The 26,787-nt window shown below is 38.6% G+C and overlaps 1 protein-coding gene across 1 annotated transcript; it reads right to left on the bottom strand.

The window, feature by feature from the left end:
- Positions 1-1,151: 1,151 nt before the first annotated feature.
- LOC148106276 (adhesion G protein-coupled receptor G1-like) lies at positions 1,152-20,125 on the bottom strand. Its single transcript, XM_087843834.1, has 14 exons — positions 20,116-20,125; positions 19,836-19,921; positions 17,918-17,993; positions 17,590-17,731; positions 17,216-17,332; positions 15,493-15,618; positions 15,097-15,142; positions 14,887-14,981; positions 4,797-4,918; positions 4,209-4,477; positions 2,661-2,757; positions 2,223-2,352; positions 1,899-2,055; positions 1,152-1,455 (listed from the first exon to the last, which is right to left on the bottom strand). Exons 2-14 carry the CDS (start codon positions 19,918-19,920, stop codon positions 1,331-1,333), a joined length of 1,587 nt encoding a protein of 528 aa, XP_087699960.1. The 5' UTR covers position 19,921; positions 20,116-20,125; the 3' UTR covers positions 1,152-1,330.
- Positions 20,126-26,787: the final 6,662 nt, after the last annotated feature.

The raw sequence follows: 26,787 nt of genomic DNA, 5'->3' as shown, positions 1-26,787 counted from the left end.
CAGGTCAGTCAGTTTCCTGATGAGTTGTGAGGGGAGGATTGTATTGAATGCTGAAGTCTAGAAACAGCATTCTGGCGTAGGTGTTGTTGTTGTCCAGGTGTGATAGGACAGAGTGCAGTGCAATGGAGACTGCATCCTCTGTGCTCCTGTTCTGACGGTATGCAAATTGGTGGGGGTCCAGGGTGGGGGGGGAGACAGGATTTGAAGTGTGCTAGGACTAGCAGCACTTTGTGATGATGGGGGTGAGGGCTACTGGGCGGTAGTCATATAGACACTTATTCCAGTGTTTATAAAAGCTTGACATATACCTTGTGTCACCATGTGTTATATCTTTCAAAGCTGTTACTGTTAAATATCTTGACTCACTCAAACAGCACATCAGTGAGTGCTTTTTCTTCAGCCACCCTTTTCATTCACTACGTGTTTATACACGTCTCTGCATTTAATCATTAGTTATTATGCTCATAGGGAGTCATATGATTGTTGGGCTTTTCTCTGTTTACTGTATTATTGTAGGAGCTTTATTTCTTGGCATCTGGTTACCGTAGGCTGAGTTTAATGTCCGGACAATTTTAAGTGTAAGTGATGCTTTTAGAGACCTGAATGTGGTTAAACCAACTCCCTATCATCAACTACACCAATGACCTGAGGCAGAAACACCAATGTGTACAGAAAGAGTATAGTTTAAACTTGGACTATCTTTTGATAAAAGCTATTTACTTTAGCCACTTACATAACTGTCATATTTAAATTTCAGCCTGTTAAAGAAGGTTCTGTCTTTATAGCTGCAGTTGGAATAAATGTTCAATAGTTCAAAACATCAGGCAGCATTATGACTGCATTCATAAACACAGATTTTAGTGAAATGTGAATGTATGCAACTCACAATGTGTGCAAATAGAGGTTCAAATATACATGATTTTATTGAAAGGATTCATATATTTTATCTTATATATGTGATAAGAAGATATAGGAAAGATATTTCAAATATCACATGAAATAGGATATAAGTATACAGCAAAACACAACAGTGATGGTGTAATCTGCATGACAATATCAAAATTACTCAGGCTACTGAAACCAATGGCAGTTGGTTCACACACAAAATGAATGAAGATGCATCATATCAGCATTTATAACCTTCACTCCCAGAAGTGCCCTATTTTACACTGGATGTATAGTCTGTTATAATCACAAAGCATCAAACATAACATTTAAATAGTGCCTTTAAAAATTTCACAAATATCACATTCATTTAAATCATTTAAAAATCGGTCGCTGTAAACAACCTAAAGCAGAAATAATAATATCAGACAAAAATTCCAACAACTCAGTTCTTGAGCTGTTCGTTTTTGTCAAGCTTTCTGTTGGGGGAAGTTGCTTCACTGCTTATCTTAGGGGCGGAGCTTTTACCCTTTCTCAGTGACTTCACAAACCACAGGAAGATGAAGAACCCTGCACAGCATACAGGGGAGAAACGGTGAAATAGGTTTAGGCTGTGTACAAGAAGTACAAATCCTGCAAACGAAATTCAACTCTTTCAGACATTCCTGTTTCATACAGAGTATATAACAGTAATGTCAAAAATCTGCTCCAAGTATAAGGATGTATATTAATATTATGCATCACTCATTCAATCCCAACACTGTAACATTCCCAAACTGGCCTATATTAACTGTTTATGAGCATAAACAGGTTTCATAAACCTAAAATAAGACCCCAACATATGATTTTGTAAAAAATACCATATATAGCATAAACAGCAGCCAAATGGCTGTTGTTTAATGCATTGTTACCCTGGCGCTGCATATGCATGTAAAAAATGCCAGCTTCAGCACTCACAGTGACCGAAGTCGTTAAAGAAGTGAGATAAATGAATAGGAGCAAACTATACTGACCTTGCAGGGAGTTCAGAGCACAGAAGAGGTAGAGGGCAACAGTGGTCAGGTAACCAAATGAGAAGAAAACCAGGCCCCAGGTAATCCCGAGCAGAACGCTGACACCCAGCAGGGAGCAAATTGCTTTCCTGACCTGTTTATGGTGAAGCTGTCCAAACTAATTTGTCAAATACACAATGACATAAGACACAGCAGGTTATTGACAATCTGAAGCTAACAAAGGCCTTGAATTGTGTATGAACAAAAGTTATTCTTAAGTGTCTAATTATTGGAATTATCAATGGTTAATGTTCATTTAAAAAAGATTGCAAGAATAACTCATACCTCTTTGTTATACCCAACATTCAAAACACGCTTGACTGTCACCATAAACATGGTCATGTTAAAGAGGAACACCATGGTGAACAGTCCAGTAGTAGTGACCGCCTTCACTATTTCATTAGATATATAGCATCTACAAAGAAAGGAAACAGACAGTGATTTCATCTTACCCCTTTATATTTTTGTTGAGTGTATAAAGATGACTCAGTGCCTCAGCATTGCTTAATATTTTTTTCCACTTGTTAATTTATAGTTATAGTTTATTTATTTATATAGCACATTAGCACATTTAATTACAACAGGAGCGTTGACCAAAGTGCTGTACGAGACAATTTAAAACATTGAAATATATATTGAATCTCTAATACACATCCAAAACAGTTAATAAGTCAACATTAATTATAATTCCTAATTTTTCACCCTTTAAAAGGTTTTCCTTACATTTCAGTGTCATCATGGTTTGACCTGTCTAGAAGGACATGGCCATAAAAGCCTCTGTCTATGATCACCACCACTGACACAATCACTGCAGGAACACCTGAAACACAACAATCGATTAGTCACTCTGAAGTTTGCTGACTAATAACCAGTGATGCGAATAATGGCATCACAAGTAACGGCGTTACTAACGGCGCTACAGCTTTCAGCAGCTGTGCGCGCTCCGGCGGATGGCAATCACAATCACTTTTTGGCACAACACCTGGAGCTAAGGGGGCAAACTTTCACATGAGTGCTGCTGTTTGACTAAGGAGGAATAAAGTAATCATGGTAAGCCAATCATATAACCACTTCAAGATGACAAAGCAACAAGGTGATATATACCAGGTGTGTTGATAGGCCACGTAAAACCAGAGTCATGATAATCAATATATACGCGGCGTTTTTTCCTCAATAGTTCCGTCACGTTTACTGTCTAAGGACAGCGCTAGCAAGCACTCTCTGCTTATGACCAAAAAATAAAACAGAAAACAGCCCGTTCGTGTTTGTGGAAAAATGCACCATGTTGACCAATCAAAAATGATATGGCAACATGACACTTGGTTGTTTAGGAAGAGGGGGAAGTTTTAGGAGTGACCGTGCGAAAGAGCGAGAGAGAAACAGCAGAAAAAGAGAGAGAGCGAGTTTTGAGATGTGAGAGATTTGTGACGTTTAGCGTGTTTGGAGTGTGTAGTTAATGTGTTGTCTTGTGTAGTTAGTGTGTAGTGTTGTGGATAGTTTTGTGTTGTGTGTCAGAACAATGAGGCGACTGCTGTCTCCAGGTAGAAACAGGAGTGATACACCTGCTGCTGTCAGGCCTGCAGGTATCAGGCTGTGATGTTCTCCTTGATAGTGGAGAGAAATTATTTTTTGGAGTGGCACAAATAATTTGCGGCATCTTATTGAATGCAGAACAGCTGATTGTTATGTCCACAGTTTGAAATGTTTTTTTTTTTTTTAAAAAAGAGGGTAAAAGGTAAATTGCAGCAGATAACTTTGCTGTTGGCAAAACTTGTGCATAGGTTTTAAAATTGATCATTTATATTTGCATTTAAAGTTCTGAAATATGATTCATTAAACATGTTTGTGGTTGCTGCAGTAAAAAATATAACTTTCTACTCAGATTTTATGTTTTTTTTGTCTGATTTTAGATCAATTGTGTTAATACAGTATGTCAAAATGAAAACATAACTGTAAATTCAGACGTGAGGTTGTGCTGAAAAGAATGATACCAGACAAAGTAAAGTAAATAGTTTTTAAAGGTCAAATGTGGAGGTAAAATCAAAAGTGGTTAAAAATGGCCAATTATACCCCAGAGGGTAAAACATTTTTTTAAAGTGACTTAATAGTTACTTTTCATGTAATTAATTACTTTTAGGATCTTGTAACTCAGTAACTGAGTCAGTTACATTTTTGAAGAAGTAACTAGTAACTGTAATTAATTACTTTTTCAAAGTAACTTGCCCAACACTGCTAATAACCACCGCTTCCTGTTTGAAGGATTCCACTTACCCCATCCCACCACACTGAGTTTGAGAATGTATCTGCTGACTGTAATGTTGAAGATTTTGACTAAGAGAAGGTAGAGGTGGAACCCCTCCAAGGCCATCCAGGTGAAAGTGGCCAACAGGGAGTAGTGAAGGGCAAGAGCCATGTAGAAACAGAGCCAATTGGAGGGGTGTGCTGCCACTGCCTGACTGGGCAGGAAGTGCAGGTTGAGGAGGATCAAGGCGATGACGAGATTGATGTGGATGTTCATAGAAAGATCTTCTCTGAGTGTCCTGTTGGACAGAGAAGAAGGGATTTGTTGTAAATAACTTTCTATCGGTCATATCTTTATCTTTAAATTAAAATTTTACAAAAGAATGAAAAACGATGACCTTTGCAAAACACAGATGGTGGGGAAAAAATTGACAAAAAAGGGAAAAAAAATGGGAAGGAGCAAAAAAAGAAACACATTGGTGCACAAATGTGCCAGAAAATAGAAGTAAATATATAGTAAATAATAATAAATACAAGGTGGAATTTACTCATTTCAGATCCTGAAAAGGGAAAAAATAATTAGAGTCTGGAAAATACAACCAGAGAAGAATAAATTACCTCTTTGTGATGAAAAGTAAAACGGTGATGACCAGGGCAACAAGAGAAAAGCTAGAGCCAATCATTGTAATGTATGATAGTATTCCCATGTCTTTGTTTGAAACATCAGACGAAGCAGGAACCTGTAGAGAAATACATATTCATGTTATCTTGTCACATTATTAGCAGGACGGATATTTTATAAGTTTTATAAGTTTTACTTATCCTGTATATACAAGATATACAAATCCTCAACTTCATGGTCCATTTTTTTAAGATGACATTTAACAGTTTTTAATTCACCAGATGTTTACCTTTACTATCTCTAACTTGTGCTGTTTCTATTTGTTATACATTAGTATTTTTTTTTAATGTAGTTAATAGGTGCTGTTGTAACAATAGGCATTTAAAATTGAATACGTACTGGCACATTAAATCGGTTTCACCTCTGCTAGTTTTAACACAACACTGCTAATTTTACATTAATGTATCAGTAATAATAACCTCACAGTAAGTATACTATAAATAATTTAACTTTTAATTCTTTAAAATGAAACTTTTGGGGGTAAATACTTTGCATGGAACTTTACAATTACTCTGTTTTTTCTGTCTCTGTTTTTTTGTGCCATTTCTGCCATCTAGTGGTAGAAGTATTTTGTGGACGTTAATTACAGTCTTATGCTTAACAAGAGAGGATTTGTGTACTGTATAATGGTGTATTTCTATTAGAGATGGCACCATACCCGTTTTTCATGTCTGATACCGATACCAATATCATAAATTTGGATATCTGCCAATACCGATATGAATCCGATATAGTGTGTTTTTTAATCAATAAAAAACAATTTTTTAATATCTTGCTGCTTTTTGTATAAGTTCATACTCAAGTTAAAAAAACACTAAAGCTATTCTGTTATACCTGTATGCAAAAAATGCACTGCACCCAAAATATTTCATAGTTCAGCAACACTGATCAATCTAATAAACTTAAACCTACTCCATCCTTCCTATTCTGGTATTTTAAAGAATAAGCAACCTAACTAATAGGGCTCTAAAACTCCCAGCAAAAAATTTTTTTTTTTAAATTGATGGGACAAAAAATCTGTGTTTTGACTAGAGACCGGCCCACCATTATAGGAAAAATCATAAAGCCTTTGAATGAAAGCAAACACTGTTGTAACAGTGATGTACACTGTTTTCATGATATATATGTATCAATCTATCAATCATTTGTTGTAAGATTCAGATAATTATTTTTTAAAAGCGAGACATTTTAAATGAGAACAAGAAAGAAAAGTATTTCTTTGTGCCCCCCCTTTCCCTGTTAATGCCCTACCTGGCCCCCCTGGCAAAACTCTGCTAGACCCACAGTTACCAACTGTCAGCTACTTAGAAAAGGATGCTGGTGTTATTTGTCTCTCAGAAACAGTTCATAACTTCCCTTCAACTCATTCATGTCACCTAAAAGGTAAACCTGTTTCTCCATCACCTGTTCAGCTCTGATGATTCAGTAAGGACATCTGCTGGTTTCATCTTCATGTTTCTCTCTCACCACATATCCAAACCAATATCATGACCAGCAGCTTTTACAGCTGTGGCTCCAGCAAACATCAGCTGATACTAGAAATTAATATTAAATAAATTCTAACAAGAGCTGATCAAGCTTAAACGTGCTGCTGTTGTTTAACGCGACTGTTAGGTTTTGTATTGTTGATTGTCATTTATGCTTAGAAATATCTACTTATATATGCTTAGAGGTGTATAATCAATTGTGTAGTGATAGGATGTGTGATCTTTAGCAGGCTGCAAAGGCTTGGTGTGCATTCCAGAGTGTTCTGGAATCCACACCTACATCCTGGGAGCATGGGAAGAGGTCGTACTTTGTTTTATTGTTTTATGGTAGGATAAACGTGGCTATATCTGTTTTAGGCTAAGTGCCTTTTGTTTAGGTGGACTGCTGGACTTTCCAGACCAGTAGGTTTAGGGAAGTCTTTATGGGGTCACGCTCTGACCCCACACACACACACACACACAATCCTTTGTTCACATGTATACCTATGTAAGATGTTATATGTTAATGACCCTATGCATATTCATGTAACCACAATAAAAGGAGTGCTATGGGGAACCTGGCTGAGAGTCTGATGGAGGTCAAGTGGTGGAACGACACTTGGCTCCAGGCAGGTCTCCCTCATGCATGAGTAACATGAAGAACTTTGCCTACTTCGTGTCTTGCTTTGCTGTGTAATTATATTGTCTTCAATGTTCCAGCGAATAGGTTTAAGCTACAAACCTATCATTAATTGGTCCTTCGAGAGCCGGAGCCCTGGAGTCGACATTCACCGAGGGGAGAAGAGACACGCTGAAAGACTGACGTCAGCCAGGAAGTTCCTGTAGTAAAGTCCCGAGACGTGAGAAATTGTCATCGGGCAGGTGGATTGGCTGTCTGTCTTTTCTCCTCGATGAATGACGATCGGCGGAATTTGAGGCTACATTACACGCTAAGCAACGCCGAGTAAGTTGAGAGAGCGACTCTATAACCGCAGAACTGGGTTAGTGTCCCGAAAAAAGAGGTTTTGGTAAAATCGCCCAAGGGCCCAAGCGTCCGGTGAGTGTCCGGTTTTGAAATCGCCCTGGGTTTGTGTCCCGAGCGTCCCTTCATTGGGTTTTGTCGCGCGACTGGGTTAGGGTCCCGAAAGACTGGGTTAGTGTCCCGAGCGGTCCGGTGCGAGTCCGGAGTAGGCCTATTTTGTGTTGTTGTTGTTGTTGTTGTGTTTGAGTGTGTTTGTGTGAGTGAGTGTGGAGCAGAACACGTGGTCTGTGACACCGGCTGTTGTTGTTATCATGGGTTCCTAAGCAACCAAGAGTGCGTCAGAGGGTGACAGACATTTATGCTGGACTTTGGCAGCGCAAAGTATTTAAATAAAAGAGAGCGACGGCTCCTTAGCTGCGCTGGTTCACGCGAGCAAGGTCGCGCGGGTTTCACGCGGACCTGAGCCATGCGGTTAATCGCAGGCTTATAAATGGAAGAGATTCAAATGTTAGAAGTTTTCAGAAAACACACCAGCCTTGAAGAGCGTGTGGAGAAGGCCAGCCCACATCAGCAGCACTTAAGATATGCTCTGGTGAATGGCTTTCCCCCACCCCTTGCTGACACAAAATGTTTATTCTTTAGCTTGCCCTGATCGACAACAGCCTGTGCTCCAGACCATAGATAGTACAATGACATATGAGATGAAGTAAAATAGGTAAATATTTAAACTAATGATGTGCATAGAGGCATTTGACCTGTGTGAAAGACTGTCGTCTTATTATGAGCCATTGTTGAGATATAGAGCACACCTGTGAAAACAACTATTCTGCTGAACCCTGTATGAAGCAGCTGAAAATTACATGATGGAGAAGCTGAATTGAATATGAAAGTGCAAGTCTTTGCCACTGTGGGGCAAAGCACGCAACCACTGTGTGAGGTTGCGTTGTGGTCTCTTCTGAGCTGATGATCAAGCTACACATTATCAGATCAGGAGCTGGCTGAGAACTCTTCAAAGAGAGGGAAACAGAACTATGATAACTGTGATAACTGGAGTGTGCAGAGTTTCCGTGAGCAGTTTTCCTGCATCTTGACTCATGTGTGTAGCGTGTTCATAGCATCAGCATCATGTTTTTGTTTATTCGTTTTGTTAGGTTGAAAATAATTAAATAAACTTGTGATCATATTTATGGATCACCATGGCACATGCCATTGGCCAAATGATTTATTTATGCAGATGAAAAAAGTGAGTGTGAATGTGTCTGACGTCACAGTGTTTTTGTGCGCTGTGTAAAAGTAATTGCCTCTGATTGTGAGAGCGGTGATTCTGCAGGTCACCAGCTATTGTAAAGGAAAAAAAAAAGGAGTAAAAAAGAGACAAAATTTATATTGTAGATGAAAAATAATCATAGGAAAAAGGTTTTGTGTTGATCAGCCAAGAACAACTACAATCTCATTTTCTGTTTAAAGGATTGTTCACAAAAACAGAGAGAGAGAGATGTGTGTTGATTAAGCAGTGATAATAATAATGAACATGTCTTGGTTTGTCACGTTCAGGTGACAAGCAGACCTGAATCAATTTTCCACATGCAGCGGTCGGAAGAAAGTTATAGTTTAACATCATTAGAAACATTCAGGCCAAGTTTCTGGCTAACTTATTTACAGCACCATGTGTCCCTCAACCTCACAAGCGAGCTCTCACTCCTCCCTGAAGACAAGGAATGCAGCTCCAAAGAGCAATAACATGGCAGATAAAGAGACAGCAGCAAAGTCCTGAGCAAAGAGTCCCAGCAAGCAGCAGCAGTGTGGACAAACGGCATCAGAGAAGAAGAGCAAATCCATCATCCTGCCTGATTGGATGAATAGCACTGTGTTTCCAACAAGCTGCAACTTCACTGTGCATGTGACAAGAACATTTGAGGAGACTGTTGGAGTTTGACATTTGCCACCTTTGGAGTAAAATGGCAAGAAGAGACAGTGAAACACAGGACAAAGCTGAAGGAGAACTGCCGGCTGTTGGACTGTTGAAGTGGGAGAGGACAACAGAGTGAGAAGAGTGGTGAGAACACAGAGGAATTTTGTTGTTTAATCTGGGAAATCAAAATTTGGGTTAGCAAACCTGGGGAAAAGAAAACTGACTGCTTAAGTTGGAAAATTGTGAAGGAGTCTGCAAACACTGCAAAAAGAAACATACAAAATCACACACACAAGCAGAACATGCATTAACCCTACTAACACAAACACAAGAGAACTCATGAAGATTAGACAACATCTTAAGCATGTGAGTCTGTTTACCATCTTGTCCAAGTCACCTCGTGTGATGCAAAGACCAGTGGACTCATAGCACATTAGTTAAGAAATGATCAAATTATAGCAGAAAAATGTGTAGGAAAGGCAGCTTTAAGAACATGCTCTGCTGGATATGCAGCTCCACAGACATTGATTAAACCTGCCTAATAACACAAACACACATGCAATGAAGATCAGCTTGTTGTCTCTCATCAGTGTTAAAATAGTGTTAATTTAACAGACACTTGTTATCAAATGCTGAATTTATCCTATGCTGACAATTGACTCTCTAGGTTTCAGGACAACAGTTTAACCTTTGTGGGAAAAAAAAGATTCTGGTTTGACCACCCAGTGATCAGACAATAAATTTAGTTGTTAATATAGTGAATTGGGAGATGCTTCCTGCTTGATTGATGCAGAACAAATAATTTACTGTATGAGGGAAATTCTATTTTTGTGATAACATTTTGAACATGCATTTCTGTTGTCCTGTCATCTTAGTGGGTTAATAGCTGATATGCAAATTAGTTGATCGTTCTTAGATTGAGGAAAGGTGACTGAATCTTAGCACGAGTGAATGGGATGTGTTGGAGTTTGTTGTGTGTTGAGTGGAGACTCTAAAATACTGAGTTTCCTGTTTTGATGTGCGAGTGAATCCTGTACCTAGATACACAACTCTGAATACGTCAGAACAACCTTCTTTTGTGAAGTGCATGACAACATGTCACATGTTTTATGATGACGGGAAAAAAGGAAAACTGAATAAAATGGGTGTGTGTGGCCTAAATGAGTGAGAAGCACCGACTAGGGGATTAAACTTATAGCTAATAACATATTAGGGTTATGTTGTGTGTTGTGCAGCTGATGGCTGGTTTGGAGTTAATCTAGCTGATGATTTTTCTTTTGTTGTGAAGTTGAGCCTGCCAATTAGTATGATGGTATGATAAACCATGCTAATGGTATGATTTACCCTCCTGAGATGAGGAGCTTGTGTCATGACGTAACAAGGCCTTTTTACTTTGATACTTTCACCGTGCACTGAAAGTTTTGTTCGATAATCTCTGTTTGAGCAGATCTGCACGATTAGAACAGAAAGCGCTGTACGACACGTCGTCGAGAAAATTGAGCTTCTCCACATTAAAATGGGCTCGGGAGAAAGTCACTTATCTGGGACAATTAGAGAGTAATTTCCTGTCCAAAAAGGATTCAGCGAGGTAATCCGATCTAAAGTTCTCCTTTTTCTTTTTGAAATGACGTCATTTTGCTGAGAGTGGAAACGTAATGCGACGATCGATTCCACTATTAGCAAAGAAAGAAAGAATGCATGCATGAATGAATGAGTGAAAGAGAAAAAAAAACTGACTGGTAAAAGCTAACGAGACTTGACCACTACTCAAGGTTAACCTCCACCTAGACAGGACAAAGGGGTGGATGAATCTATGTGTGTTTCTTTTTACAGGAGCAGAAAGATGACAGCAACATTCGAGGTTGCGTGATGGTTTAACCTTTTAAATGCCATTTTCTGTGTCTGTGCATCTACCAGGGGTGTTATTCACTACCTTGTGTTGCTCACAGAGTAAACTGTGAGAAAGAGTGTATAAACCTGCGCAGCGCTAACATTTGCATTTTCTTTTCTACAGCATTACAGTTCTTCATGTGAGTTGATCATGTGATTTATACCAGGACAGCTGGTTGATGTTTTTTCCTACTATAGGATTTCTGGGTTTATGTGTGAAGAAAACTGTGTTTACAGGTTATGTGATGCTGTTACACTGTGTTTTTGGGAAAATGTGAAGGTTACTTTGATGATGTGAATAACATGTGAGAAATTTCCTGTGTTGAAAACTAGTGTCACTTCTTTCCACAGCTATGGATGGTTAACTTTATGGTCCTTTTATAGCACCTCTGGAACCGGTCGACCTGCGTCTGACCACCGGGATGGTCAATGTGTATTGCTAATGTTTGTTTTTCTAAGAGTACATGTAGGGGATTCGGCAGAAGCGGACAAGTGACATAAGAAAAACAAATAAGTTTTTTGAGCTCCTAGTGATACATGAGTGGAGTGACTTTGCTTAAGGGAAGTCACCGATTACATTAATGTTAACTGAGCACATGGGATGATCCATGTCTGAGGCAAATTATGGTAATAATTGTAGTTTACTGATTTGAGAAAACCTGCACATGACACTTGTCTTGCTGATGTTGAATGCTTTATTACTCTTATGATATAATTGTTTATAAGTGTGAAGTTTGATTTCACTTCCAGATCTTGTTTTCCAGGCCATGATGGTGTGTATGCAGGCTCCTGGCAGAGCCAGGTGTTAAGCAAACTTAATATGCAAAACACACTAACATCTTTTATTGCAGGGTTACGGAGCTACTCCGGAGGAGATGCCCTGATGTTGCCTGGGACGTGATCTAGTTAACCTTTTTCTTTAAGACAGGAATCTAGGTTTGATGAGTTGACTCATGGGAGTATCCATGCGTCAAGAGGAGGGGTCCAGGATTAACATGAAACAATGTTTTCTATTATTGTTGCAGTGATTTGTGTGATTAACAGTTCATTTACAGGTATTAAACCTATGCAAGTGTTGCATTCAGGTTCAGATGAGGCTTTGATGGCCTATAAGTGAAGTTCACTGAACTAAAAAATGTGGTTTGATGATTGTTGATGCTCTCCAAATAGAGGTTTTTCCTCCTAGCAAGGAAATACAGGTGCAGCAGTCAGAGTATTGCTGGAAGGAATCTCCAGAGGCCCAGTGAGAAACAAGAACCATTCCGGGCATGGCTGACAGTCCAGGCAGTGGTTGAGGTCAAAGGTCGAGCTGTTTGGGGCCCATCATGAGATCAGACTTTGGAGCCACAGCAAGGACCACGAAGCTGTGTTGGAATGAGAACTGTGCCAAGGGGGCTTTCCAGAGGCCAACAGAGGAGATTGTGGACAACAGACGGGCACCTGAAGGATGAGGGGAGCGTGCCAAGCTCCATCAACAGCGCAGAGGGAGTCCAAGGATGGCATCATGATTCTGTGAAAAGCACATGAACCAGAAGCTATGGTGGTGATGACAGCAGTTTCCTATGAACATCACCTAATGCTGTGCCACTGTACTGTGCATACGATGACACTCTGAAGACTGCAGGGATCTTAACAGCAGTAAGATAACTGGACCCAGCACCCTTTCCACAGAGGGGTTTATCTGCAGAGCATGGACAATGGAGGAGTCATAAGTATCCCCCTCGCAGGACGAAGGCCTGAAGTGAGGTGATGGGGGTTGATAGAGGCCATGAACTAGAGTGCTGACAAGGCCTGCAGCTTTGGAGATAGTTGAGACCCATGTTGACAAACAACAAAGCTAACTGGTATGTTTGAATGTCTATTCTACATACATTTGGACTCTGGTCCTATGGACAGTGATGGAAACAACTGGAAGAGACATTCATGACGCCCTGCAGAACTTAAACCACTCTGCAGAGAGACATGTAATTTGCACGCCAAGAGGAGCACCACCAAGCTGAGATGTTGTTGAAAATGTTACTTTCTTATTTTAAGAATTTGCTTATTTGCTCGTAGGATGCAGTCTGCCATTGGATGAGATCAATGAGGAATGGGATAACTGCTAATACATTTGTTAAACTGTGTACTTTTACAGTAATTTAGGGTGATTGACATATGCTGTGTATAAAAATGTTTGCATTTACACTGTCAGACATGAGGTGATCATAACTGGGAACTTTTCTAGCATAAAGGTCAAAAAGGGGGGAATGTTAGGTTTTGTATTGTTGATTGTCATTTATGCTTAGAAATATCTACTTATATATGCTTAGAGGTGTATAATCAATTGTGTAGTGATAGGATGTGTGATCTTTAGCAGGCTGCAAAGGCTTGGTGTGCATTCCAGAGTGTTCTGGAATCCACACCTACATCCTGGGAGCATGGGAAGAGGTCGTACTTTGTTTTATTGTTTTATGGTAGGATAAACGTGGCTATATCTGTTTTAGGCTAAGTGCCTTTTGTTTAGGTGGACTGCTGGACTTTCCAGACCAGTAGGTTTAGGGAAGTCTTTATGGGGTCACGCTCTGACCCCACACACACACACACACACAATCCTTTGTTCACATGTATACCTATGTAAGATGTTATATGTTAATGACCCTATGCATATTCATGTAACCACAATAAAAGGAGTGCTATGGGGAACCTGGCTGAGAGTCTGATGGAGGTCAAGTGGTGGAACGACACTTGGCTCCAGGCAGGTCTCCCTCATGCATGAGTAACATGAAGAACTTTGCCTACTTCGTGTCTTGCTTTGCTGTGTAATTATATTGTCTTCAATGTTCCAGCGAATAGGTTTAAGCTACAAACCTATCAGCGACATCCGCTGGTTTCTTCTTTCGGGCGCAAAGTGGGCGATAAACAAACACGAGAGAAAAGCCAATCAGCTGATCATTGATCAGTTTCATGATTGAAGTAGAAACAGGAGGGAGGGAGAGAGAATGAGAGAAGAAGAGGCAGCTGTGCAGCAAAGACACAGAATAAATTCAGCTTTGTGTCTTTTTCATGAAGTCCAGGACAAACTGTGCTCCTTTTCAGCTCAGTAACATCATAGCATGTCGCCCAGCTGTATAGAATTTCATCGTCCTAGTACTGAGGACGAAAGAGTCAGCATAACGAAAATAAACTTGCCTTAAACTTGGTTTATATCTGACCCAGATAGACTGCAGGTCATACCTTCTTACCTGAAGTTCAGCTCACCTGACACTCAGACCGACGGCCGCCTCGGCTCTCTCTTTCTCCTGCGTCCCCTTTCCCTCATCCACCTGCTGCCTCACCCACTTGCTAATATTACTGAATCTGTGGAAGCTCCGCGATAGCCGCCACACGTAGTAACGAATAACGACCCTATCTAAATCCCAGTAACGATTAACGCGTTCCTGATTTTGGCATAATAACTAGTTACTGTGCTCGTTACAACAATAATAACGTAGTTACTGTAACACTTTACTTAATAACACGTTAGTCCCAACACTGTTTATAAAGAACACAGGGCTGAATTTAGCAATAGATCTCAAACATGACACTACACATACTACATCCAGAAATGGATCTGCCACCTTTAGAGCAAATTGGATGGAAAATTTTATAGAAACCCAAGATGCAGATGGCAAATGAAGAGATGGATTAACTTCTTTGTGCAATTTTATGAGTGTATTTTGTTGAAGAAAGGTTCCTTAGTTCTCAAGATATGGCATGACATTTTGTATACTGAAACACAAACAAACAAACAATCCTACCATGAGCACACCGAAGTATGTGAAATGGTTACAGGAACATGTGACATTACTCTGATCATGTGTCCAAATGGTGTCGCATCCATCTGTACTAAAATCTGAAGTCAAAGTCAAAGAGATGATTGAGATGCTGCCACATTTCAATTACATCAGCTCATTCAGAAATCTATAATGGTGAGTGAAGCCACAGAAATGTCATGCTTGGTTACTCACTGTTTGTTGAAAAATTTAAGAAATGACAGGAGGGTCTCTGGGTTTGCTAAGACAAAAAGAAACAAACAAACACACAAACAAAATGTATGTTTATATCTGGTTAATATTATACATCTATATATTTCTACTTATGTTTACTGATAAAATCTACAGTTCTACTTTTACATGTAACTAAATATTAACTATATTAAATATTATTACTATATATATATATATATATATATATATATATATATATATATATATATATATATATATATATATATATATTTAATAATAAATTTTTACAGTAATCTTTCATACATCAAAATACACAGTTATTTTGTGTTGTGTTAAATAATAATGATATAAAACTATTGAGAAAAATAGTGGAATAAACAATTAAATTGTAATTACATTTATATCCTTGTTAAATTTCATGGTGATGTTGACAGGTTGCTTAAGTCCCAATATGTTCTTGCCCTTCACACTCAGGATTATCATTCTTCTATCATAAACTTCAAATAAGGGTCCAGGATCACTCTACAATGCAAAACTTTGGTCAGTTGGTTTGACTGTTTCTCCAATACAATTTATGTAATATTTCTCACTATCCTGACTGTCTGAAAGGGAAAAAAGCAACCCAGTGAGACAGTTAATGTGCAGTGAAAGTCATTTACATCTTAGTAAAAACATTATTTCCTGATGTACCTACCTGGTTATCTCTAAATCTGTATTATTTACATTTTTGATTTACATTTTGCAAATGGCAAACTACTCACAGAACACTGTGGTTGAGTACCCCTTCCTCTTTCTAAAACATTTTGGTCTGCATAATATATGAACATGGTGACCAACTTTTACTGTTCTGAACATTTTATCTTATTTTTTTAAGAATCAATCCATGCACTTTTAGCTTTTTAACTCAATTAAATTCAATTTTTTTCATATAGCGCCAAATCACAACAACATTCACCTCAAGGCGCTTTATATTGTACAGTAGACCGTACGATAATAGATACAGAGAAAAACCCAACAATCATATGACCCCCTATGAGCAAGCACTTTGGTGACAGTGGGAAGGAAAACTCCCTTTTAACAGGAAGAAACCTCTGGCAGAACCAGGCTCAGGGAGGGGCGGGGCTAATAATCGGCTACGTACCACAGGCCTTCAAGGTGGCTGTAGTTAAACCTTTACTTAAAAAAAACATCCCTAGCTGTCTTAGATAATTATAGGCCAATCTCCAACCTTCCTTTCATATCAAAAATCCTTGAAAGAGTAGTTGTCAAACAGCTAACAGATCATCTGCAGAGGAATGGTTTATTTGAAGGGTTTCAGTCAGGTTTCAGAGTTCATCACAGCACAGAAACAGCTTTAATGAAGGTTACAAATGATCTTCTTATGGCCTCTGACAGTGGACTCATCTCTGTGCTTGTCCTGCTAGACCTCAGTGCAGCGTTCGATACTGTTGACCATAATATCGAATAGTAAGATGTTCTGGCTTTGCGGAGGGCTTTCTTACAACAAACTATTTCTCCAGGCTACATGATGATCCTCTAAATTTGTGACACACCATTTCCTCTCCAGCTTACAAGCTAGCTGCTTTAGGCAACGCGTTTGAGAATTATACCACGGAGTCAGGTACTTCTGATTTGAGGCCTTAGTTTTCACAGGAGCTACACTATCCAGAGTCGTGAGGAGGTAAAATTATTAACAAGATAATTAACCAATTATTCATTGAAAAAAAAATACAGTGGAACCCCGATTTACAAATACCCCATTTTACAAAAAATTCAATTTACGAAGGCACTGAACAGCAATATTTTTGCCCGTGTTACGGCAAAATGCCCTTGTAACGAAATCCACTGGCTCTGATTGACTGAGCCTACAGTGCCCACAATGCCTTCCAAATCATGTGACAACCCCTTGGCTTTCGTAATTGCGCTTCGCTGTTCCACTTGAGCGACGTATTGTTGTTCTAGTTAGCTTTTAGCCTATAGCCTATCATTCAGCATCGCCTCACTCAAAAGGCACGATATATATATATATACACACATATATGTGTGTGTGTGTGTTTGTGTGTGTGTGTGTGTATGTGTTTCACCTCTCATTCGAGAACCTAGTAGTGTAGTTTCTGACCTTGTTTGTTTCAGGGAGCTTAAGGTTGGAGAACACAATCATGTTCTCTGGTCCAAGGTTCAGTTCTTCCGGGAGTTCAACACTGACTGTCACATTGGGGACATTCTTCAAGTCTGCCTATTATATTGTAACAAACAGAAAGAGAAGCTTTATGTCTGTTTTAGATATTTTTAAAAAATATTTGTGACAAATACGAGGAAATAATACTTGTTTGTGGTGAAAAGCTGAACGCTAAGGCATAGCTGTACATAATTTAGAGCTATTTTATTTAGATGTTGCTGAGATATTTCTGCAAAGACCACAGTGGTGATGTTGATATTACTGGAAATCTGGAAGTAAGTATAAAAGCAAATGAGATTTTGATTTTTTCTTACTTGTTTGTCACTGGCATAAAGTGTAACGCTTTTGAGGGGAGCAGTTGGTATAAGCAGGAGAGCCACAATATTTCCAAATGATATTGATATAGTCGCATTTACATTTATGTTCTCAAGATTCTTTTCTATGTTCTCCAAGCCCCTTGTGGAAAAAGACAAAAAAAATGATCATGTGCCATTTTGATTTATACTCTTTCATTAATTCCATAACATAGAGTAACTTAGCTTTAAATCAGAATTGAATCACATTTCTTTGCAGCTTTTTTCAAATTACTTAAGAATTAATAAGAAAAGGAATCTTTTCTGTGAAAAGACTGAAAATATTTACTTGATAGTGTTTGCATTGCCTCCAGTTCCTGAAAGGTTGACTTTATTATTCACACATTTGTCAGAATCAGGGCTCGCTGTAGAGTAAAATGAAATAAAAAATATTAAGACCCCTTTTAACAAGTTAAGAACCACATAAGTCCCCAGAATATTCCAAAGTTCAGCTCAAAGGGCTGCTTACAAGCATTTTGTTTTACACTTTTTAATATTTCACATGCATTCATACTCCATGGAACAACTTGGGGTTTAGTCTCATTCCCAACAATACTTGGGCTTGCAGATCGAGTGTCTGCACCCAACAGTCACTGTGCTGGGATACCTGTCAGCGGAACCAGACACATCACTAACTCCAGCTGCTAGAGCTGGCAAAATCAATCTTGCAAAGACTATGCACTGGATAGCTTTGGAAAATGTTAAGTAGAAGAGAAATTTCAGACATTTAATTATATTTTCATAATTTTTACATTTTTTCCTACTGATTAGGATGCCCCCCATAGCCATTAATGCTACACTAAAGTAAATAACTTATAGAGTTAAATTTCTCTGGTTTTCACTGGTCCACATAAGATCAAAGCAGCTCTTTTGCGCTGGCTGTATATTTGAGCCCTGGAGATGTGCTCTTTCAGTCAGTGTTGCCAACTCCTCAGTAAGGAAAATCGCTATTGGCTGTCCTAAAAGTCGCTAGAAGTCGTTAAATGACGTCATCACCTAATTTGCATAATTGGTCATGCTAATGTAATTGTAATCTATGTTGTTGGAGAGAGAAATAACATCGTGGAAGAGACATAAAGTGAGTAAAAAGCGTCCTAAATGCATTTAGAGTTTATTTAGAACTACAAATTAAATTTCTTTTAGCAATTATTGTTTTTTTTAATGCCACAATTCCAACCCTGCTCCTTAATCCGGGCTTGGACCGGCAAAAGTGACCCGAAATAGGCACTCTGGTGGAGTTACTTTGTGTGTGTGTGTGTTTATAAGTAGTTTTAAACCTGATCCACAAAACAGCATAACAGTAAAAGAGTAAAAGAAGAACTGACTGCGTTACAGCACCCGCTGCTTGTTGTACAAGTGATATGCGCTTTCACGTCTTTTTTTAGCGACTTTTTTTTTAGAAAAAAGTCGCTAGGAGGTCTGAAAACTCGCTAAATATAGCGACAAATTAGCTAAGTTGGCAACACTGCTTTCAGTATCTGTAGCTTTTAATGCAAGTGAGCTGCAGCAACCCACTTACTTTAAGAAGGGCAGTCTTACTTAGACATGAACAATAAAGTCTGTTAAATTTCTTGATAAATTATCACAGGTGAGAAATATCTGATTTTGCTAAAGCAGCTCCAAGGATGAGGGTCTGCTATGCATTGAGTATAGTTGAGGGTGGGGAGTCTTGCAACGTTATGGAACGTATGAGTTCTGTAGACTATTTTGATGCCTTTGCAGTATTTATAGCACCTTGATCTGTTAACATTTTTAACAAGCATAAAATTTCTACCCTGTGGGAAATCTTTCATTGTTCATATTCAAAACCAACCCCATATAAACGGGTAATAAACACGCTGGTTGATAGAGTGGATGGCCTACTTTGTTTATCATAAGCAAGAAATAGACAGTCCTGCTTAAGTACTAGCAGGGGGAGATACTATATTTAAAGGCATCAAGTCACTAGTGAGCAAGAAAGGCATGAGGCTCATTCCTTGCTCCTTCTATACCAGAAATATTTACACTGGATGGCTAAGATGTATTTACATGTTACATGTAAATACATCTAAAAGAGACATGTTAGCAATGTTAGCAATGTTTATTTTTGCCATGATTATTTTCATGTTGACTTGAAATAGAATATCACCCTCTTAAACAGGTGGACCAGTGCGGCTATTACATGTTTTGCTGTGATATAAGTTAAAAATGTATATTATCTCACTTACCATTTACAGAAATTTCTGTAAAGTTGTGAGAGAAAATGTCAAGATACACAAAAAACACCAGACAAAATAAGATCCACCACTTCATCCTGTAGGGTTAAGAAGATTTATTTAGATTAAAAAATAAACAAGTAAACAAAAACCTCTCTGCTTTACATTCAAATTATATACGTCTTTAAAACAATTCATGAGACATAATAATGAAATGGGTTAAGTTATTTACATTAACATTATTCGTGCATGTATGTATATGTGTGTATCATTAAAAAAAAGCATAGCCTACCTTTTGTCTGTTGCTGAGATGCTGTACAAATGATTTCATCTGAAAAGAATACAGGAAGCCACAACAGCAAAAAAACAAAAACAAATGAGTAAGCATATTCAGCTGTAATGTTTGCATTTACAGCTTATTTTGAGGTTGGCATGACAATATGTAAATGACACTGTCAAAAAGAAAGAGGCAGTGTCAACTGTCAAAAGGCTACAGTATCTGAATTTACACTCTTCTGTGCCACTAAGTCTGTAGTAAAAATATGTGGACATTAAAAGTGTTAAACTAAATACAGGAAAATGCACATATACTCTGTCCATATATTCAGCACAAAGTTATGGTTTTCGAAGTCAGTTTATCCTGAATCTGAGTTTTTAATTTTCTTTTTCAATATTGTAGGTCAATAGAAACTGTGTGGGGAATAAAACAGCTGAAAAGTACATAGCTTTGACTTCCACAATAAAGTAAATTATATGCTTTTGAGCTGGACTGTTATCCATATGCACACACAATAGCAGCCCCTCTCGCTCAGTTTTTCCATTCGCGCTAGCTCGCATTTTGTTGCTTGCGCTCTCAACATTTCTGCCCGTGCACATTTAACTCTTTCTGTACACCGTTATATTTGTGCCATAAAACCAGCCAATCACAGACTTGGATGCAAAAAATCTATTGTCTGTTTTGGTCTCCAATCAGCTTGAAATGACGAAAAGCAATATCCCAGAATGCATTTCTTCCAAAACTCAAACGAGACAGTGGTGGAGGAACACAGAGTGTTGGGTTTGAAATATTACTCTTTCTGGATCACAAAATAAACTTTTAAGATATTTTCATGCGAGAATGGTGCGGTGTAAACTTCAAATATCTGCTTGATTTATCATATCACATATTTGTAAAAGCGCTCTAACATTTTCGGAGATGCCTGTTACCCACTAGCTGACCGGGTTGTCAAGGCGCAGCTCCTAGCACATTGTTTTCAAACCCCCCATGGTCTTCCACTACTCAAGTTAAACATATAATATATAAGTCACTTAGATCAGCAGTCCCCAACATTTTTTGCGTCACGGAATGGCTTAATGTCAGACAATATTTTCAAGGACCAGCCTTAACATTTCGCAGATAAATACAACAAAATAAAATGACACGACCAAAACAAAAACTGTGGTATTGTGTAAATATAATAATCAATGCAAATTCACTGTGTAAATGTCTAACTTTATTAGCAGTGTCCTTCTGAAATGTGCCAACAACATTGAGAGTAACATCCTCTCTGCCCCTTAATGCTCTTTGGTCGATATGGTAACGCAAAAGTATTTATTTCAAAATAAGACACACAACACAAAACAAATGTAAAGTAAATGAAAATATATAATTCACCATACGCTAAATCAATGAGAGCCCTGTGCTTGTTTCTCTGCAACGAATGTAATGATGGATAATGAGGGACAATGACACCCGAAGTGTGCTGTAATATCCCCTGATGTAAAATGTTCTGTTCTTATTTAAACAGCTGACTCTGAATTAAATCGAACATAAAAAATATTTAAATTCAGGAGGAAACCTTTTCATAATATGACGGGTGAAATTCAAAACAGACTTACAGCTCTCCAAGACTTCAGAATTAAATTAAACGGTCCAGGTACAAACAAAACATTACCATTTAGAAGTTATCTAAGTGACTTATATATCGTGTTTAACCCAAGTAGCGAAAGAAACGAGAAGGGGTTTTAAAACAATGTGCCGGGAGTCCGCGCCTTCACCACCCAATCAGCCAGGGCTGGACTGGGACAAAAAATCAGCCGACTACACCACCAGGTATTACAGGAAAAACCTTAAAGCCTTTGAACTAAAACCAACGCTGTTGTCACAGTTATGTACACTGTCTTGTTGGTATATATGTATGATTTGTATCACCTTCATGTTTCCCTCTCACCAGATATCCAAACCGATATCATGGCCAGCAGCTTTTACAGCTGTGGCTCCAGCAAACATCAGCTCATACTAGAAAGTAATTTTAAATATATTCTAACAACAGCTGATCAAGCTTAAACTTCCACTGGTTTCCTCTTTCTGGCGCAAAGAGAGACGGGACTTTCAGCAGAAAAGCTGATCAGCTGATCATTGATCAGTTTCATGATTGAAGTAGCAACAGGAGAGGGAGGGGGAGAGAATGAGAAAAAAGGCAGCTGTGCAGCAAAAACACAGAATAACTCCAGCTTTGTGTCCTTTTTTCATTCTAGCTGAAGTACGGGACAAATCGTTTCCTTTACACCTCAATGCAGATGTATTGTAATTGGTCCAGCTCAGAGTTGATCATGACCAATTGGCTAATCCACCAACTTTCATTGTATAAACCATTACAAAAACAAACAAACAAGCATAAAAATGAAAAATCACCATCAGCCCACCGGTCAAATGCCTGGTATACCTAATGGCCAGTCCAGCTATGCGGTCAGCTGGTGGGTAACAGGCATCTCCGAAAACGTTAGAGCACTTTTGCAAATATGTGATGTCTTGATGAATCGAGCAGATATTTGAAGTTTACACAGCACCATTCTCGCATGAAAATATCTTAAAAGTTTATTTTGTGACCCAGAAAGAGTAATATTTCAAACTCTGCCACTTTGTGTTTTGTACTGAGTTTTGGACAAAATGCATTCTGGGATATTGCTTTTTGTCATTTTGAGCTGATTGGAGACCAAAACAGACAATCAGACAATCAAGTCTGTGATTGGCTGGTTTTATGGCACAAATATAATGGTGTACCGAAAGAGTTGAACGCGCACGGGCAGAAATGTTGAGAGCACGAGCAACACATTGCGAGCGAGCGCAAATGCAAAAACTGAGCGAGAGGTGCTGCTATTGTGTGTGTGTGGATAATAGCAAACACTGAAATACATTTTTTTGCACGCAGCAATGAATTTTGTTCACTCAAATTTAGCTTTGTTTCACTCAAAATAAATTTCTCCTCAAAATACAACACTTGCACCTCAATTCTTTTTTTTTACCTGCGCTCAGAATAGTAGCACAAAAATAACGCCATATGTCGCTAGATGCCTTATTGTAACCATGGTTTTAGGGTGGACACAAAGAAGATAAGAGGATATAAGAACAATTTACAGTGCTGTTTCAGTATGGAATTATTTCTACATGAAAGCTTCGCATGAGAAAAAACATTTTATTAGGGCGGCTTGTTGAATTTACATTTTTCATGGAGAAAACATCATGCAAATGTGAGTGGCTGCTTTGCATATGCTGCTGCAGTTTCATGTGTGTGGGTACTTGAATGTCCTGAGTTGAACCCTGCTCATTTGAATCAACTGATCTTTGTCAGAAGTGGAGAATGAAGGCACCAGTGGTCCCCGTGGTAATTGGAGGAGTTGGGGCAGTGACCGCAATCTTGGTGACCGTTACCAGCACATCCCAGGAACGGCATCTGAGATCTATATGCAGAACAGTGCTCTGGTAGAGGACCTGAGCTAACTACTGCATTATATATACATGACACACACACACACACACACACACACACACACACACACACACACACACACACACACACACACACACACACACACACGTGTATGATACAATAATACAGTAGCATCAAAATTGAATGTTTCATAGTTCAGTGATGTGTGCAGTAACAGTACAACAAAGTTCACAACTCAATATTGCTTTAAAACAACATTATAATTGAATATGGGCTGTATGGTGGGGAGTCCAAAGTATTTAAACCCTAGTGGGTGGTATCCTTAAAAGCTGGATGTGGAGAGTCCCCTCTTTTCACAACTTAGCTCATGTGAAACATGATTATTAGCGGGTCAATGATTCCCTTAAAGGAACTGTAGATAGCTCTTGGATGTGAGGTGAATATCCGAGAATCATCTTCAAGAATCGTCTTCAAGATTCACCTCGCAGTTTTATCACTACATACATCTACTTTCAGTACTAGTAGTAGTATTTATAGTTCCTTTGAGCAATCACTTCCTTCAAACCATCAACATGCCCATTATACCTGATTCCTACAAGACTCCCCCAAAAAGTCCTAGACTATACTCACTGTTTGAAGGCACTATTGGCCTTCAAACAAATAGTAATTAAATCATTACTTAAAAAGTCATCACTTTACCCAGCTTCTGTGGTACAGACACCCGCCTAAATTTACGATTACGTTTAAACTTTCCTTTTGGATAAAGCATATACAGTTGTATGGCAAAGTGTTTGCCCACCTGATTTACTTTTTTTTGTATGTTTGTAACAGTTAAATGTTTCAGATCATTAAACAAAATTTTAATATTATTCAAAGATAATACAAGTAAATACATAATGCAGTTTCTAAATGATAGTTTTTATTATTAAGGGGAAATTAATCCAGACCTACATTGCCCTGTGAAAAAAAAGTGGTTTCCTCTTAAACCCACTAACTGGTTGGGCCACCTTTAGCAGTAAAAACTGTAAACAAGTACTTGCAATAACTGGTAATGAGTCTTTTACAGTGCTGTTGAGGAATTATGGCCCACTGATTTTTGCAGAATTGTTGTGATTCAGCCACAGTGGTAGCTTAACCTCCATGAGGTCTCTGGATGTTAAAATCAAACTAGTTACCAGTCATCAGTTACACCAGCAAAGTGACACAGGAGCACAGATGTATAGAGAAGTACAGTTTGACTTGGAGTTAGGAATGGGGATTGAGAACTGGTTCTTGTAGAGAACTGGTTCCCAGAAGTTCAGTTCCTTGGAGTCAATAGCCTGCTTTCCTATCGATTCCACTTGCACTTGCACAACAATCATCTGATTTCGGCTGAGTTTGTGTGCTGGAGGAGGAAAATGCTTGCTCAGTTTGCAGCGTGAATATTGACAATACTTTTACTTTTATTGTACAAAAGCGAGAGTGTAATGGTAAAGTGAAGACTACATCCAGGACAGAAACAACTGCATTATACTGATAACTGAACTTTGGCTCTTTGCGAGCATGTGCACAGCCAGAGTGCTAACTCTAAGCTAGCCAAGAACACAGAGTTATGTTAAGGCTGAGTAAATGCCGGTCCCAGCTCAGCAGCCAGACTCTGAACTTCTAACAGCTAAGAAAAACAATGATGAGCAGTCAGGCTGCAACCTCCATTTCTACCTGTTCATATTTCAACACAGAATCGCTGTGTGCTGTCAGATTTGTGTTTATACCTAAATAATAAGAGAAAGATCATATCTGACTTCATTAAGATGGGATTTGTATTGGTGTGTGGGACTGTAGCCTGTAGGTTTATATTATTAACTGATAATTATGAGACAGTGTGTTTCAGATCAGAGTTACAAACCAAATAATTCCGTAAGATAAGATAATATAATATAAACCTTATCCCATAAGTGGCAAATTTGCTTGATAACGTACTGCATTACTTTTTAGAAAGGTTTTCTGTGTTATATGTGTAATATATTACTTGTTACTTTTGAGCAATGACCCCAACACTGATCACAACAGATGGTAAATACCTCCAACTTTTACAAACATTTGACCACTCAGCATGTAATTAATTTGCACAAATGTGTCTTTGATATGTTGCTTAGAGATGGTGGTGACTCTCAAATCAGAGTCAATGAGAACCCAATGAGACTTATTGATAGCAATAATGGAATTGCTACAATCATCTCAATTACCATCCCTACTTGAAAAGCTTTTTTAAAAGTCAGGCTTTTTCATTTACCACTTGTAAAATCAGTATTCATATGTCAGTCTTTTAAAGTTTTGTCTTTATAGTTGCAGCTGGAAATAGTATCTTTACATGTAAAATAGTTTAAAACATCAGCAAGCAATATAATGACTGCAATCATAAATAAAAATTTCAGTGAAATGTTGTAAATCAGGTATGTCAACTCAAATATACTCACACAAAGATGCCATGATGCAAAAATAGAATGAAGCTGCACAATTTCCAGTTTTTATTGTTTATATTGACATGATAGCCTCTGGTAAACTCAGATACAGATACATGCTTAGATAAGCAAAATGGTACTGAAATTATTCTCAAATGCATTTTATATATGTAAGAAGTAGGGATGGGTACCGGTATCATGGCACCGGTTCTGACATAAACGGTAGTAACCAGACCGAAAAGCAGCGCACATTTCGGTGCTTTCTTTTCCTGAGATGTCATACACTTTGGATTCCAGCCAATCATTTTACCTTTCAAGCGTAGTAGGCGGGTCCAGGTACGTACGTTCTTTTAGAGCAGAGCTACAGATTAAAAACGCCCAAGGCGAAGCGGTCAAAGTCTGGCTGTACTTCAAAGCAAAAGATGCAAACTCAGCAGCCTGCAACAAGTGCTTTAATGTAATACTATGCAAAGGAGGTAACACCTCGAATCTGATGAAACACCTGGCGACGTATAGCATTTTGTTAAAAGCCGAGAAATGCGCCGTATTTGATAGCTTGCTGCGAGACCTCACACCGAGCACATCTACTGCGCGTTGGTTCCCTGTTATCGGACCCGGAGTTAGCAACATCCTCCAAGAACCCGAAGAGGAGAGTCCTGGCCCCTAGCCCTGCCAGTGTAGCAGAAATGATGAGGATGATGATGCAGCAGCAGCCGTTCTTCTCTGCGTGAGTAGCTTAATGTTGTTCGTGTGTAATTTACGTTGAGTAGGCTAACCCCGTTATTACATTAATGCATGTAAGGTGAACTAGCA

Source organism: Neolamprologus brichardi, chromosome 1, assembly GCF_056152115.1.
Source record: "Neolamprologus brichardi isolate AB-2024 chromosome 1, ASM5615211v1, whole genome shotgun sequence".
Classification (NCBI taxonomy): domain Eukaryota; kingdom Metazoa; phylum Chordata; class Actinopteri; order Cichliformes; family Cichlidae; genus Neolamprologus; species Neolamprologus brichardi.
This window is presented reverse-complemented; position numbering and strand designations above follow the sequence as displayed.